This window comes from Asterias amurensis, chromosome 4 (assembly GCF_032118995.1).
Source record: "Asterias amurensis chromosome 4, ASM3211899v1".
Classification (NCBI taxonomy): Eukaryota; Metazoa; Echinodermata; class Asteroidea; order Forcipulatida; family Asteriidae; genus Asterias; species Asterias amurensis.
In genome coordinates this window covers 22364522-22382176 of record NC_092651.1, presented here as the reverse complement: position 1 = coordinate 22382176, position 17655 = coordinate 22364522, and the positions used below count along the sequence as shown (strand labels likewise).

The following is a 17655-nucleotide window of genomic DNA, read 5'->3' as shown; positions in this document are numbered from 1 at the left end:
ACCTCTTCATAAGCTCAATTAGTAACTGCAGAAAAACAGACTTCAAAGACTATATGTTACTTGTTTGAGTTGACTACACTTTAATGTCTTAAACAACTTTTCAAGTTTGTATGAATATATGTTAATGTTTACAAACAATACACAGAATTCAGCTGGCAAATATAGAGGAAACTTGGAATATCGAAATTAACCAAAGCTTAATATTGCAATAAATCAGAGGAAAGTGTTAATGGCGCAACCATTATCCAAATTGTCTCATTAAGTGTGCGTTAAAAGGAATGTGTACGTTTAATTATATTGGTAATTACTCAAAATAATTATTACCATAAAATCTCACTTGATAACGAGTAATGGGGAGAGGTTGATAGTACAAAACATTGTGAGAAACGGCTCCCTCTGAAGTGACGTAGTTTTTGAGAAAGAAGTAAGTTTCCACGTATTTGATTTCGAGACCTCAAGTTTAGAATTTGAGGTCTCGAAATCAAGCATCTGAAAGCACACAACTTCGTGTGACAAAGGTGTTTTTTTCTTGCATAGTTATCTCGCAACTCATCCTCTCAGACGACCAATCAAACTCAAATTTTCACAGGTTTGTTATTGTATGCGTATTATGTTGAGATACACCAAGTGAGAAGACTGGTCTTTGACAATTACCAATAGTGTCCAGGGGTGGATTTCACAAAGAGTTAGGACTAGTCTTATCTCGAGTTAGGACCAGTTACTTGTCCTAACTTAGGACCATCCATGCAATTTGTATATCTCCTAGGACTAGTCCTAAGTTAGGACTAGTCCTAACTCTTTGTGAAATCGACCCCAGTGTCTTTAAAATTAATGGCAATACAAACTTACCTAGTTAGAAGTACAATGACTTTCCATAGTATAATGCATTTTGGGATTCATTTCAAAGTAATGTGGTTATGGAAAAATACATAAGTTTTTATCCCCCAACATTTGAATCTGAGAAACGTTACTGTTATGTCTAAAAAGAATTCTCAGATTGTGTATTCCAATTGCGAATTATTCTTTCTGTGTTGACATATCATTTGGTAAACCTCTACCATTGCAAATGACGGGATACCGACTTTAAAAAAAATGATGCTTGAGTTTTTTCCCTGCATCTCCCTCCCCTCCTCCGAATTACTGATTTTGTTCATCGGCACACCCCTCTAAGATGTGTGGCATTGTCCAGCTTAGGATATCGATATCATCGCGTATGAGCTGGCGGTGTGGACAAAATGTTGAAGAGAATGGGAAGAATATAATTTTTGTCAGTGAGTGCCGACAGTGGCTGTTATTTGAGTTAAAGCTGTTTCTAATCTTAAGTTGCTCGCATTTGTCCTCCCCTCACTTAAAATAAACCTAGCATAATATAATGGCCACTGAATACCTAAACTTTTGGACTATGGTGGCATGCCTGATCCCATGTAAAGCATTATCAGTTTACTGGAACAGACCCAGTCCATTACCATTCATGATTATTTAACACCCAAATTGAAGGACTCCGATTATGGTGGTATGCCTGATCCCATGTAAAGCATGATCAGTTTACTAGTGCAGTCCCCAGTCCAACACCATTCAGAATAATTCAACAACCAAACTGTTGTACACTGACTCTGGTGGTATACACTTAACCCCATGTAAACCATCGTCAGTGAACTAGTTACTAGTACAGTTCTCAATCCATCGTGACGCTGTTGGACTTTAAAGGGTTGTGAAATTGGAGTTAATACCTTCACAAGTCAATATCGTAAAATAAAACTACTGTAAAAACCAGGTCCAGATGGACTGAATAAGAGACTGGCCGAGTCTAACGGCAGTTTTTTGTTCACAAAATCATAATAAGTTTATATGGACAGTCCTCAATCCACTATGCTGTTGGAATTTGAAGGGTTTTGGGATCGGATGTTTTTTTGGAATTGTTAGTACATGCATAAGTCATAACCGTAAAAGAAACACTATAGAAACTATGGCCAAATGGACTGAATAAGAAGCTGACCGAGTTCAAGGGAGTTCTGGGTTTAAAATATGTAAAAAATCATAATACAAGATTCCCACAAGTAAACAATTCAAATGAGACATGACTCATGTAGAATTATAATTAATTTTAGTTTTACCTTTCACCGATGTTAGTTGGCACTGTATACTCAGTACTTTCCCTGAGTTCTGTGAACCCAATCACAGATAGGCATATTACTCAGGTGGGAATCGAACAACCTTGATTCATGTAGAATGTTTGTTAGATTTATATCGGATAGTCCGTTGGTTGAATTAGAATCTCATTGACTGATACACCAATAGGTTGAGTTACAGCGTAGACCACTGCTCTCCCAATGTCGTCTGGAGAGAGATACTTCTCTGCTTCCGGGTTCTTATATTTCTTCGTCGCCTAAAAGAAAGATGAACAGATAGAAGACAGATTTGTATTGTTAATTTTAAATTCGCAAATTATTAAATCCATTATACAACATATGGCGCGTATGTTGTGTTGCCCTGTAGCCTTCGAGAAATACTCTGCAAGGGTCGAGATCGCCAGGCCATTAACTGAATATTTAACATTTGGCCTACTTCTATTTTTTAAGAGAAAAACAACAATACAAAACAGATGAAATATAAGGCAAATGAAGGAGGGGAGTTTGCTTTATTTATAAAACAGCAGAACTTAATAAGGTATGAGACTGGAAGAACAAAAACAAAGCTTGTAGAAGACAGCCCCGACGGACACATTTTCACATGACTGGTTGTTATTTTATGCATATTATGTTGGGATACACCAAGTGAGAATACTGGTCTTTGACAATGACCAATAGTGTCAAGTGTCTTTAAAATTGTTACGTTTTTAATTTCCTCCGTTCCCTTACCTCCGGATCAACGTCAACGACCCCAATATGTGACGTCACATCTCCCGGTTGTACGTTAGTCACTCTTACGCCTGTTCCAATGATCTCCTTTCTAAGAGCTGACGTCATACCTTCTACAAAGAATTTAGATCCACTGTACACGGCAATTCCTGGAAAGGCCTTAAAGAAAAAGTGGTAATTTATTTTTAACTGAGTAAAATAACGTTATGGGAATCCCACCATGTCTGTGATTTTGTTCACACAACTCTGTAATGTGCCGAGTACATAGTGCTTAAAGCCATTGGACACTTAGTTCAGAGTATAAGATATCTAAGTTTGAGTTTTCTTCATTTTGGCTGTGGACAAATCGTGCCTGCAGGAAGTCAATGCTGCGTCACTCTTCTTAAACATGATGTTACAGGTCAACCATGTAAAACACTCATGAATGAAAAGTGAAGAAGAACTATTAACGTCATTACTTACAGCTCGACCGGCATCTGATGTTGTATTGACAATATGACCTTTGCCCCTTGCGACCATTCCTTTCAGAACGGCACCAATACCGTTGAGAACTCCCTAGAAAGTGTAAAAAAACACAAAAAAATGAACAAAAGACATATATACATTGATTGGAACATAAATAAATGCTCCAAAACTATATGGAAAAAACTTACTTGGTGAGAAGCACTGCAGCTGTTGATAGTATAAACTATTTTGAGAAAGGATTCTCTTCGAAGTAATTTGGTTTGGAATTATTCACCTCAAAATATTGAATCTGAGAAACGATTACTAAAAGTTCAGTAAAATCAAAAGAGTGCGCCCAACATTCACTCAGTTCCACCAGAAAAAGTGAGATTTCTTCGTGCTTAAGAGTTTAGCCACGAAGCACAAAAATAATATCAAGGACATTAATATTTTGTAAAAGTAAAATGTGTAGGACTACCTTGCAGTTGACATCAACCGTTCTCTCCCATTCATCTTCCAATAAGCTTATCATTGACGTGTAGTACATGACACCTGCATTATTCACTAGAATATCCACTGGACCCAATTCTGCCTCGGTCTTCGCTACAAGATCTTTAACCTTTGACAACAAAATGGTTAATGAAAACAAATATTGTACAAGAACTTACTTTCAATTCTTACCTCCCTCTCCCAAAACGTATCCATTCAAGCAAGTTTACTTAAAGGCAGTGGACACTATTGTTAATTACTAAAAAATAATTATTATCATAAAACCTCTCTTGATTAAGAGCAATGTGGGAACACTTTGAGAAACGGCTCCCTCTGAAGTGCCATAGTTTTCGAGAAAGAAGTAATTTTCCATGGATTTGATTTCGAGACCTCAAGTTTAGAACTTGAGGTCTCTAAATCAACCATCTAAACACACACAAATACGTGTGACAAGGGTGTTTTTTTCTTTCATTATTATCTCGCAAGTTCGATGACCGATTGAGCTCAAATTTTCACAGGTTTGTTATTTTATGCATATGTTGAGATACACCAACTGTGAAGGCTAGTCTTTGACAATTACCAATAGTGTCCACTGTCTTTAAAGTAAATTACTTAAAATGAAAGTTGAAAATGTTACAAACAATTTTTCTCTGTCGTGTACTGCAAGGCCGTTTGGAGAACCTCTTGCCACAGCATACAGGGCATGGGCCTATTGTTTTTGTTACACAACCGTCAGCTTTCATATTTTTTTCTTATCTTGTATCATCAGAGGCTAAATCTCATCGCCCATCTGCCATACTGCTGTTCGTAATTATTGGTTTGACTCTCTTATCTTCATGATCTAGGAATGAAAGCTTCTTAATTTGTTGAACAAAATAATATGTAAACAAAATACATCTAAATATGGGTGCTAATTTTCGCAGCGGGGATAAATAATTTTTTTTTAGTTTTTATCATCGCACCGATGTGTTTTGTTATAAAGCGCGTATAGTCAGTAGATTCCAGAGTTCTGTGAAAAAAATCAACAGGCAAATCATTCCGGTTGGTGTTTTACACAAAGGTGTAAACAAAACAAAAATACTTATTGTAATAAGGTTAACGAATATATCAGTAGACATGCCTTGCCCTTACCTGTTGCCGAACGCACACATCTGTTTTGACGGTTATCACCCTACCGCCAATCGCTTCGATCGTTCCTTTAGCTTCATCGAGTTTATCTTGCCGTCTTGCGGCCAGGGCGACCGATGCCCCGGCTTGAACCAGACACTTGGCGATACCGAGTCCGATGCCATTTGATCCGCCGGTAATAATCGCCACTTTGCCCTGTAGAGGTTTGTCTGTATAATCAGGGAGATGGGAGTAGTTAAAGAATTTTTAAGAATTAAACAAAAATCGTGAAGATCACAGATTTGCATAAAACTTACTTGTTCTAATGATGATAATAGTAGAAACATCCCTGTATTGATACATTTCTGTCTGAAATGTCATACTTAATGAGAACAAATTAAAACTTCACGTTAGAGTTTATCGCTCGCGTTTTATTCATTTTTGTTTTTTTATCGATGTCTTGCAAAAATGTGTGATCGGTTTTTCACCGTTTTCTCGTGACCCAGATGGCCGATCGATCTCAAACTACTACAGGTTTGTCATTTTATATATTGTAGATTACGTATAAAGTGCTTACACCGCCAGTAACTGCTTTGTTACAAAAACCTATTCTGTAATGTTCCTTTATAATATTTAATAATATTTATTCGGGCAATTACATTTATAAGCACATGTACATACATTAAACATATTTAAGAAAACAAAGTAAAACAACAGTGGGGTGCCCAGGAGAGCATAAAAGTAAAACAACAAAAAATAACTAGCGCCAAAAGGCGTATGTCTCCTAAATCCCCAAAAATACATTAAGGCATATAAAAAAGCACAGAAGATAATAAAAATCACTAAACGACTATAAAAGGCAAACAAGCAGAGATATACACAATAATACACACAATCCAAAAAGGATATTCGTTAAAAAGCATTTTTGAGGGAACGAAGAAAACTTGACCAAAACGGAATTTGAACCGGCCGGCCGCGGCCTCCTGATGACCGTGGCTAAAGAATTGTCCCCCTTTAATCCTGTCCGAAGCGTTTGGGGATAGCCTCTTGTTTATTGATCAATCGTTCAGCACTTTGCTTGAATATATTATTTCCAAAGGCGGAAACAGGTTGTATAAAAAGCTCTCGTGGCTTCACCACTCGACCCGCGCAATTAGCCTCCCTTCAATGGGGCTCTTCGAAGCTGTCAAGGCCACCCCACAATGGCCTTGACAAAAGAATCTCCAGCGCACAGAATCTCCAGGGGAACCAGAATCTCCTGCCACACCAGTCGCTTCCAACTCATAAGAATGTACTCAGTCGGTTTCCCGTGTGGTTGATCAGGATTAATAGATCAAATGATGTATGCAAAGGCCCAAACGAAAAGTGTCGTGCATTTTTTTTTTATGCAAGTCGCCTGACACACAAGGCCTGAAGGCCACTTCAAAGGTGTGGACTACAATTATATTTTCCAGAGGCCGTTGGCCACCTACTCCTAGGGCGGAAACAGGGTTACCCCTTTCACCCCTTTATAGGGTTACCCCTTTCACCCCTTTATATGTCAAATATCGTAATCCTTTACCCAGCTGGGGGGAGGGGTGGGGGGGGGGGTACTCGGTATCGAGTGCCGAAGCTTTGTAAACCATGAAAAGATGTGCCTAGTGCTACCTGTATGGTGTGCTACCAAAGCAATAGCGTTATGAGTTTTGATTAAATGGCATAACACAGGAGGTCGACCGATATTGGATGTCTTTCAACTTTGATTCAATGTTATAGTATTAAAGGAACACGTTGCCTTGGATCGGTCGAGTTGGTCTTTGAAAAGCGTTTGTAACCGCTTGGTATAAAATGCATATGATAAGAAAGATGTTGTAAAAGTAGAATACAATGATCCACGCAAACATGCCTCGAAATTGCACGGTTTTCCTTTTACCTCGTCGACCAACACGGTCGGCCATTTATGGGAGTCAAATTTTTGACTCCCATAAATGGCCGACCGTGTTAGTTCGCAAAGTAAAAGGAAAACCACGCAATTTGGAGGCAAGTTTGTGTGGATCATTGTATTCTACTTTTAAAAGATCTTTCTATCCGAATGCATTTTATAACAAAAGGTTACAAACGCTTTTTATAGACCAATAGTTGTTCTTCAGATGGGTTGTTCATCGAACCATGGAGGAAGGAAGAGAAGGAGCTCTAACGACCCGCAAAACCGCAGAGTAACAAAAGAAAACTCAATGCCCCTGTCTGACCAGTGGAAAAAAGATAGGAGACCTCCTGCTGGGCGGCTGATTAACGAGCAGTACAGAAGGTGTGGTACCGCCAGTCTGCGCCGTTGCCTTCGTGTAAAGTTGAATCATTGGAGACAAGAATTGTGAATAATATACACGTTTTCATTTACCGTTTGTGGCGTTTAACGGAAATATCACGGCATATTTTTACAGTTTTTGTGACTTTCCTGTCACTAGCGGTGGTTCAAAATTTGGGTATCAGCACACGAGGGTGGTTGGTATTTTGTATTATATCCATACGACATACGACACCATAGTTGAGTGAAGAACTAAGTGCGCACTCGCAAACTCACATACTCCTGCCGTCGAGTTCACCAAAATCTTCCTAACTTAGGGATCAATCTGAGGACTTAGGACGGGTTCAGTTCCGTATCCAAATACGTAGGACGCATTAAACCCATCCTAAGTTAGGACGGGTTACTCGTCCTAACTCGAGTTAGGATTAATCCTAGCTTTTCGTGAAATCGGCCGTAGGTCGCCCATTGTTTGTATATGGTATAAGGTATGTGGGTGATTACGATCGCAATCACCCGCCTACCTTATGGAGGTGTCGTTTGACCGCGGTACCACGGGTTCGACTTTTGAAGTCCCGTTCGAGCTCCTTCCTTCCTCCATGATCGAACCATCAGACCACAAAATATCAGTCAGTTCCTGCATGGTCGATCCTATTTTATAACACCCCTTTACTGCGCGTCACATGATATGTCTTAGTTTTACTAGACGACGGCCGTGGGATAGTGCATCGGTTTGCCGTGTGATAGTGCATCGGTTTGCCGTGCGCTAGTCCGAAGACTATCACACGGCATGCAGTACCCAAACGTCCGTTGATAGTAAGAGGATAATAATCTAATACTAATAGTCTGTAACCATTTCGGATTACATGACACTTCATGCAGCACAGTAACAGTTTTCGCAATATGTATTCGCGTCGTCCGTGGATTGTAGCATTCGGGTCTGTAACTTAATAGTACAGTGTTTTGAAATGTTCCGGGGATCACCTCGGGAGTCATAGTTTTAACCATAGCACTTGAAGCAGTCAATATTTGTATAATATAGGTCAGCTCGATCAGCTCAGTTATACCACGATTATACAATGCACTATATCACCACGGCAATAGCCTATACTTTGCGACGTGAACACACACGTGTAGTTCGGAGAGTCCTGGTAATGTAAATAATGTTCTAAGCTACAAACCTACTACCACCAGTATGAATATTATTAATATTAATAACTACACACAAAGCACAAACAATGCATAGCACACGTAATGTTCTCACCCATTGTTGAGTTCTCAGCTTCCAGCTGTCTTATTACACATGTGCTTGTACAGTGTGCAGCACGCCGAGTAATGCCACACCTTACAGCTAAGGCAGCAATTCACTGTGACCAGGTTTCAATGGAACATGTGAACCAGTGCTGATCTGAACAATATGAGGTGGCCCGCGTGTGCGATTTTTATACGATTATGTCAAGGCCTCCAGACCTCGAACAGGCCTCGAACAGGCCTCGAACAGACAAAGGTTGCGTTCGTTTAGCTTTCCTAGGTCTTTTCTTTTCTAGGACGAACGTGGGTAATTATCTGCACATGTTCGTCCTGGAAAAAGAAAGCCACCATACACACCGGGGTCGACCCAGGGAAGCTAAACGAACGCACCCATTGATCCCCCATGCGTGACGTATTTGGGTGCATGCGCATGAAGTGTGTGCGACGGGTCCACAATCTCATCGACATGGTGGACTTGGTTTATAAAATTATCTCCGGTCTAAACAAACAAATGCCGTCAGATATGGATTGTATAGGCGTATTATATGATTATTAATTTTAAAGGCACTGCACTATTCGTAGTTGTAAAATACCAGTCTTCTCACTTGGTGTAGGCCTATCTCAACATGTGCACAGAATAACACACCTGTGAAAATTTGGAATCAATTGGTCATCAAACGTTGCTTCCTTTTGCTCTTGTCTTTGTCTGTTTTTATAACTTCATTTCTTGTTGATGTTTCTTGCCGTTTTTTGTAAGGACCCCAAATGGAATAAGCCAAAGATACTGGCTTTTTGGGGGGTATTTTTGTGCAGTTGTTTTCTTGTGTTCTTCTAGGGTTGATCTTATTTCATTGTCTTTTCTCCCGTGTACGTTTGGGTTTTGTGCATGTTTTTATCCGAATAAATTAAATCAATCAATCGTGTTAGAGGCATTGGACACTATTGGTAATTACTCAAAATAATTATTAGCAAAAAACCTTACTTGGTGACGAGTAATGGGGAGAAGTTGATGGTATAAAACATTGTAAAAAACAGCTCCCTCTGAAGTAGCGTAGTTTTCGAGAAAGAAGCAATTTTCCAATAAAATATTTGAATTTGATTTCGACCTGAGAACTAGATTTAAGGCCCCCAAATCAATCATCTGAATCATCTGAAAACACACAACTTCATGTGACAATGGTGTTTTTCTTCCATTATTATCTCGCAACTTCGACGACCAACTGAGTTCAAATTATTTCACAGGTTTGTTATGTTGTGCGTTTGTTGAGATACACTAAGTGAGAAGACTGGTCTTTGGTGACAACTACTTGATACCGTCTTACCTTGACAAAGTGAAGCTGCGATCTTGGGCGGTTTCAAGATCTTCTTCTCAAGAAGTTGTAAGAGATAACCACTGATAAGATGTTTGTTAAGTGGCGGGTATGACAAGTTGATATTTTGAAGTAAGGTCTTCAGGTTATCTTGACTGAAGGAAGAATGCTCCAAGAAAAAGGACTCGTTTCTGGAAGAAAATATACAGATTGCACGCCACGTAAGAGTTATCCCAATAAGAGAGTTATCGTCCTTCGGATGGGACGTAAAGCCGTTGGTCCCATGTGTTGTGTAACGCATGTAAAAGAACCCAGTGCACTTATCGAAAAGAGAAGGGGTTCGCCCCAGTGTTCCTGGTTGTGGCTGCTTAATGCGCCGTAGCACCTTGTAAACCCTTATTTTTATTATTATTATTATTATTATTATTATTATTATTATTATTATTATTATTATTATTATTATTACTATTACTATTACTATTACTATTACTATTACTATTACTATTACTATTACTATTACTATTACTATTACTATTACTATTACTATTACTATTACTATTACTATTACTATTACTATTACTATTACTATTACTATTACTATTACTATTACTATTACTATTACTATTACTATTACTATTACTATTACTATTACTATTACTATTACTATTACTATTACTATTACTATTACTATTACTATTACTATTACTATTACTATTACTATTACTATTACTATTACTATTACTATTACTATTACTATTACTATTACTATTACTATTACTATTACTATTACTATTACTATTACTATTACTATTACTATTACTATTACTATTACTATTACTATTACTATTACTATTACTATTACTATTACTATTACTATTACTATTACTATTACTATTACTATTACTATTACTATTACTATTACTATTACTATTACTATTACTATTACTATTACTATTATTATTATTATTATTATTATTATTATTATTATTATTATTATTATTATTATTATTATTATTATTATTATTATTATTATTATTATTATTATTATTATTATTATTATTATTATTATTATTATTATTATTATTATTATTATTATTATTATTATTATTATTATTATTATTATTATTATTATTATTATTATTATTATTATTATTATTATTATTATTATTATTATTATTATTATTATTATTATTATTATTATTATTATTATTTATAAAGGATGTCAGTTTGGTGATCGCACGCTTAAAACTGTAGGCACTTTACAAACGTGGTTAAAAGCCTACATCATAATTAAAGTTCGAGGCGTTTTGAGAGAAATTGCACTTCGAAATAATGTGGATATAGGTAAAAATATATATCAGTTTCTATTCCCCAAAATGTCAATCTGAGAAGCGTTACCACGGAAACCCTTCTCGAATTATGTATTCCTATTAGGGATTATTAGGGATTTCTTTGACAAACCTATATCTCAAAAACCAGACCACATTTATACGTTTTATATATAGGATTAAAACAATATTGAGCGGTTCCCCAAACCAAAATGTACACCTTGCCGTCAAGTTTAATGTGGACAGCATTATTACTAAACAGTAACCTGGTGTAATAAGAAACTCCTAGACCTAACTCGGCTATGATTAAAAACATTCTTCAATAAATATGTTTTTAAAAAGAGCACATCAAACCCTCCAAAAAACTTTAGTTAATTATATCTCTGTACTAATTATTTTTAGTTTACTCTTCTTTTTTGTCTAAATTTATTTAAATTGTCCGTTAACATCCTTACATTTTTACGCTTAGTTAAAAATGTTTATATCGTTAGTTTGATAATGTGATTATGTCTGTTTGTTTTATAATATTATGTTTATTTGTTTGTTCTTGAAAATGAAATTATGCCAAAATGGAAACCAGTTGAGTTTTACTGATTCGGCTCACCCTGGGTAAATAAAGGAAGCACTAAATGTATAAATAATGTTATTAACCTGACGATATTCTCGAGCTTGCTGGCCAATAGCGAATCCCCTTCGTCTGTACCACGTTGCAATTCTCTCAGCTCATTACTCCACTCATAAAAGGGCATCATTCGAAATGGGTAGCCCAAGTCTCTTGCCCACTGAAACAAAGTCCTATAAAAGATAAAGAGTATACAGTCAAAGGGTTCAACAGCATCAGGCAATTTGAGACTTTTTAGAAGATATCAAAAGTCCCATTGACCACTCCTTTACCATTATTGCAAATACTCGGTACGTGCGCGTTAAGCCGTCCCCAGGTCGACCTTGCGTCAACAAAAAACAGACGGCGACTGACTTTTCAGGATCACACTGCGCCTGAACTAAGACCATCGGGAACTTTTCAGTCGGCGATTATTTACGACCTGAACGTAATTGCGATGATTTGAAGACAATCCGTTACAGTCGCCGCTCAAAAAACATTAACAGTCGCAAGAGTAGAACATTTTCAACTTGTACGACGTGGTCCCGACGGTCGGGAACCAATCGCAGGCGCACGATTTCTCAGATGTTGTGACCTGAGCATATTATTTTGTCTGCGCGTTGCCGACGGTTTGTTGCGGAGGCAAGAAAATCGTAGGTCGACCTGAGGCCGGTGTCAGATGCAATTGTGTCCGCCGTGCAATACTGTCCGCTCCGGACACTTTTGCATATGCAATCGTGTCCGGGGCTATGCTAAAACCATCCGGTGGACATGTAGTCGTGGAATAAGGTGCATGCTGGTCTAGCTAGCGATCAAACTTAATCACAAGCTAGACAGCAGTTACAATTGTGGGCAAGTTCGAGCGAGGCACTTAAGTTGACCATTGGTGATTTTGATGGTCCCCCTGGTGTATTGAATGCATGGGTAAGCATGGGTAAGCACTTGCCCTTCTTTCTTTCTTGTTTGTGAATAATAACATTAGCCACTTCCTCACAACATGTTATAAAACGTCTGCTTTAAGACCAATGTCTTAATAATGCATTTATCATGATTCTGCGTCTGTATATACATCTTGAGTTTCAATACACGCGTTGTGGAACACTGCTCATTCAAGTATATTAAACAAAAAAATACTCCGTTTTATCAACATTTAGCTGTATTTATTCTTTACAAGAAAGTATAGCAGTACACTATAAAAGCACAATACAGTCACAGTAAAACTACAAATTCACAACTACAATGTTTAAAGGCACAGGACACGTTTGGTAAGTCAAAGCCTGTAAAATGTTGGACTCAATTGGTCATCGAATTTGCAGGAGAAAAATGAAAAAAACACCCTTGTTGCATTACTTTGCGTGCTTTTAGACATGCATAATAAAATACTTCGGCTAAAGTTTTTTGGGTTTTTGGGGGGTGAGAAATGACCTCTTCCTTAAAAAACTGCGTTACTTAGAGGGAGCCTGTTTTATAATATCAACAGCTCTACTCGTACCAAGTAAGTTTTCATACTAACAATTATTTTGAGTAATTACCAATAGTGTCAAGTGCCTTTAAGGTCAAGGGTCAAAACTTGGTTGGCTACGCCGATTCAAATTGTCAATACGCACAATTAAATTCTTCCTCTAAAATACAATATTTCACTGACCAAAAGATTGCCAAGTAATAATACTCACAGAGTCACAGCGAGTTATGAAAAACTATTGCAGTTTCCTATAAGACTTCCTCTAAAAAAAACAATATTTCACCGACCAAAAGATTCTCAAGTAGTACTCACAGCGAGTTATGAAAAACTGTCTCAGTTTCCTAAATCTTCCTCTAAAATACAATATTTCACTAACCCGAGATGATCAAGCAATACTCACAGAGAGTTATGAAACACTATCTCAGTTTCCTAAAACTTCCTCTAAAATACAATATTTCACTGACCAAAAGATTATCAAGCATACTCACAGCGAATGATGAAAAACTATCTCAGTTTCCTACAACTTTCTTCTCTAAAATACAATATTTCACTGACCAAAAGATTATCAAGCATACTCACAGAGAGTTATGAAAAACTATCTCAGTTTCCTAAAACTTCCTTCTCTAAAATACAATATTTCACTAACCCGAGATGATCAAGCAATACTCACAGCGAGTGATGAAAAACTATCTCAGTTTCCTTAAACTTCCTCTAAAATACAATATTTCACTAACCCGAGATTATCAAGCAATACTCACAGCGAGTGATGAAAAACTTTCTCAGTTTCTTAAAGCTTCCTCTAAATATAAACACAACCACTGACCCGAAATTATCAGGCAATACTCACAGAGAGTTAAGAAAAATTAAAAACGTATGAACCAGTTATGATATGGTATGGTATAATACATAACTGGTTAATGCGTTTTACATGCTAAAATAATTCTCACCTCACTGAGACGAGAAATATTTTGTGACTTAATTTTCATTCATTTCCTCAAAACTGTAAGTCATATTATTTGAAGGGAAGTTTCTACTTTCATTATCTTCAAACCGTGTAAGTTTAATTTAAATCTGTGGACATATTGAAAAAGTACCCGAATCCTTTAACACTGTCAAGCAAATAGTTCACGATATTGATGATAAAAGATCGAGGATGTAGTACTACATCACAGAATGATCATTAACGCCTAAAATCTGATGTTAAGTGAGATATGTCCCAATTTCGAAATAAAAGTGACGGGTGATCGTTTACTGCACCTAACTTATTTACAGCCAAGCAGCTCAAAACGCAGGCAGATGAAGTCACGCCACCCAACGGGCACGATGCGAATCTTGACCGCCAAGACGGGCTTGAAGAAGCGCCTCTCCACGATGCTGTTCCTATCGATGTTGCCATTGAACATCTAGAAGGGGGATAAAAAGTAGCGCAATAATTGTCAGTTGCATCAAAACGTGTTTTAATCCTTTGAAAAAATATCTGAAATCAAATGACGCTAAATCAGCATACCTGAGTTTGACCAAGTTGGTCTTTCACGTCAACAAGACATGTCGGTGAGGGCGGTTCATACTGCACTTTGTACATTGTCACCCACTGCCCAGCAGGGCCACCACTGCGCCCCTGTGTAAGTACCCCAGTGACGTAGGTCGAGTTGCCTAAATCAACCTCTATCCACTGGTTGGTATCCGCTACGCTTGGATGCCATCCTCCTATGGCACTTTCTCCGGGTAGCTTGTTGAGACGGCCACCAGCCGGCGTTGACGAATGTGATGATATATAGTTACTTGATGCGGAGAGGCTCTCATCGGGGATTGAACCGTCTTCAAGACCGAGTTTTTCTGGGTCGGGAACAGAAAGATAATAATTGCTAGTACACATACCAACATTGCTGAAAAGACTCGAATAAAAACAGTTTATTTTTTTATTTTTAACACCAATTAATGTTAAATTCGTTAACCTCAAAGCGGTAAGTAATTTTGATTACTTACCAAAACTCAAAAATTCCGGAACGCTCTTTCCATGACCAGAAACGTAAGTGTTCTGTTAAGCAAGAAAGGAACAAATACAAATGGTAATCGCCGAATATTTCATTTGTTTTATTAAAGTAAGAATAAATTTTAGTTTCGTTCTTACAAAATAGGAAAATGCTTTGAATTACGTCGGTCGTGAATTAAATAGATTGAACACGAGCAATACATTTGAAAACAACAGACGAACAAATTTTACAACTACCTGGCAAGTCAATGGTGTCGCAGTTGCGTCGTAATATGAGAAATACGGCATTCCTTGAAGGTTGTCACAGACGTGCTCTGCACTGACGTTGTTCATCTGACAGGCTTGATTAATGCGCTCGTAGTTGAAAGAAAAACATCCACGATGGCTGAGACATCGAACTGAACATCTGACGGCAGAGATGCCCGAGATATTCATGAATGACTGGCCTAGTAGGGCGTAGTGCTCTACTGGTTTGTACCAGACACCTTGGTAAAGACCACTCACACTATAAGACGCTGAAACCTCAAGACACAACTCAAGCAAGAGGAACATCAGACAACTCAAGACGGCCATGTTCGCACTAATGCTTCGAATGCTGTGTTGCCGGTCCCTATATATATAATGGGGCGTAATCTACTCCAACTCAGTGAGTTAAAAAAAAACGAAAAAGTGTTGAATTAATAATACTACATAAGTTGCCATGGTAAAAAATAAACAATGCTATACCTAATACCGTAATTATAGGTAAGTTTCCCTAATGACTTGACTCCTTAGCAATAACCATTCGCCTTGACAGAGCACTTATTCATGCGATTATTGAATGCTAAACAAAAAAAAATTGGCCTTGATCGTTCCACTCAATTAGAGAGTTACCCCTAACGAGCAGTAAAAATTGTAAAATCGTCTGGACCAACATAATGTAAACACGACGGTGCTTTAACCCTCTAGTCCCTGCACCGCCCGAGTTTGCCGAAATGATTTTTCAAGATTCTTGCAGTAAACTACTGGAATCATAGTTCAACATTTTCCAAGGCTGATTATTTATAAATAAATGCACAATTTGTGACACTTTCGGTGATATTTGTACAAGTCCTCAATGGGGGGGGGGGGGACAATAAACCCCCTCGTTAAACGCCTGCGGTAATATTTATGGCGATTATTTTTGTATAATGATAAAATGGACACAATAGCTTTTCAAGGCTTTTATCTGGCTCAATGCTGATTATTTGCGAAGGCGTTAGTTTTCGACAATATCACCATAAATGATAAAAATACAGTTTCCTTTGTGTTTACTAATGGGTGTTTTGTTGGGTAGGAGCTAAAATTATTTCATCATCATTAGCTTCGACAAGTCAACTGTGAAGGGATGAATCAATAATGATCTATTAGAACTAGATGGATTCACCAATGCTAGACCTACTAATGACTATCTTGTTTTATTTTGATGTTTCTTTTTTTTCTACAAACAAAAGCTGTAGCGAGGTTTCCTCCTATACCGCATTGGACAGTGTATCACTTAAGGTGGCTGGGCGGTCCAGTGGCTAAATGGATAAAGCAGCAGTGTAGCCAGGGGGCTCTACCGGCTGGTACCATACCCCTCGGTAAAGACCTCACACTATAAGATGCTGAAACCATAAGAAACACCTCAGACAAGAGGAAAATCAAACTACTCAAGACGACCATTTTATCACTCTGGCTTGGTGAGTTGCCGAACAATCTTCTCCCACTGAGTGTGATTATGGAAATTTGTGTTTAAAAATAGACCTCCGTTGCCATGCTAACGAAAACAACAGTCGTTCAAAAGGCGAGAGTCAATGCTTTCCAACTAATTATTACGCAAAGTAATTAAATTTTTTATTTTTCTCAATGCATTCGTTAAAGGAACATTACAGAATTGGTTTTGTTAGCAAAAAAAAAAGTTGCTGGCAGTGCAAGCACTTTATGTAATCCACCATATACATAAACTGACAAACCTGTAGAAGTTCGAGATCGATCGGCCATCTGGGTCACGAGAGAATAATGAAAACCCGATTACAAATGTTGCATTGCATCGATGGCAAACAAAAATGAATAAAACGCTCACTGAGCGACTCCAAACGCGAAATTAGATCCTCATCAAATATGACATTTCAGACAGAAATATTTCAAGGGATGTTTTCTACTATCATCATCCTTAGACCGTGTAAGTTTTATGTAAATCTGTGATCTTCACGATTATTGTTTCTTTTCTTAAAAACAAAGCTACCAAACGTATAACTTTTTGCAATGTTGATGTCATGGTATTTATGTAAAGAAAGCTGAGTTTATTTATTCGCCTACTGTACAGATTGCACATGGCTTTCAAAGTTCGAAATTTTTGATAAGAAATCATACTTTAACCTGAGTCTGTGGCTTTTGTAATTAACAAAAATTTGTAAACTTTATATTAATCTAGAAAAAATACCTCAAAGTTAATACGATACGATACCTCATGATGTGGTTATAACGTCAACACTAACTTAAAATAAAATATATCTTTGTATGTATAGACA

General features: G+C 37.5%; 2 protein-coding genes across 3 annotated transcripts in view; both read right to left on the bottom strand.

Moving 5' to 3' along the window:
- Positions 1–56: 56 nt before the first annotated feature.
- Positions 57–17655, bottom strand: part of LOC139935685 (uncharacterized) — a 32574-nt gene continuing 14975 nt past the window's right edge. The window contains exons 18-24 of the mRNA XM_071930214.1: positions 11720–11863; positions 9753–9931; positions 4923–5128; positions 3781–3921; positions 3321–3413; positions 2859–3017; positions 57–2386 (exon numbers count right to left, since the gene is read on the bottom strand). Coding sequence (XP_071786315.1) covers positions 2243–2386; positions 2859–3017; positions 3321–3413; positions 3781–3921; positions 4923–5128; positions 9753–9931; positions 11720–11863 — 1066 coding nt within the window. The 3' untranslated portion in view covers positions 57–2242. The remainder of the gene's footprint in view (positions 2387–2858; positions 3018–3320; positions 3414–3780; positions 3922–4922; positions 5129–9752; positions 9932–11719; positions 11864–17655) is intronic.
- Positions 11885–17391, bottom strand: LOC139935690 (retinoschisin-like). 2 transcript variants are annotated; one of them, XM_071930222.1, is made up of 4 exons: positions 15359–17391; positions 15118–15169; positions 14639–14967; positions 11885–14534 (listed from the first exon to the last, which is right to left on the bottom strand). In XM_071930222.1, exons 1-4 carry the CDS (start codon positions 15695–15697, stop codon positions 14394–14396), a joined length of 861 nt encoding a protein of 286 aa, XP_071786323.1. In that variant the 5' UTR covers positions 15698–17391; the 3' UTR covers positions 11885–14393. The 2 variants fall into 2 exon arrangements, with proteins under 2 accessions (XP_071786323.1, XP_071786324.1); XM_071930223.1 differs by having other exon boundaries at positions 15362–17391.

What these genes read in the sequence shown, in the direction of transcription:
- LOC139935690 (XM_071930222.1), bottom strand. Translation starts at nt 15,697, where the DNA reads ATGGCCGTCTTGAGTTGTCTGATGTTCCTCTTGCTTGAGTTGTGTCTT. An exon ending in TCCGGAATTTTTGAGTTTTG is followed by an intron (nt 14,968 to 15,117) that starts GTAAGTAATCAA and finishes TTCCCGACCCAG; the next exon opens with AAAAACTCGGTCTTGAAGAC. An exon ending in ACCAACTTGGTCAAACTCAG is followed by an intron (nt 14,535 to 14,638) that starts GTATGCTGATTT and finishes TCCCCCTTCTAG; the next exon opens with ATGTTCAATGGCAACATCGA.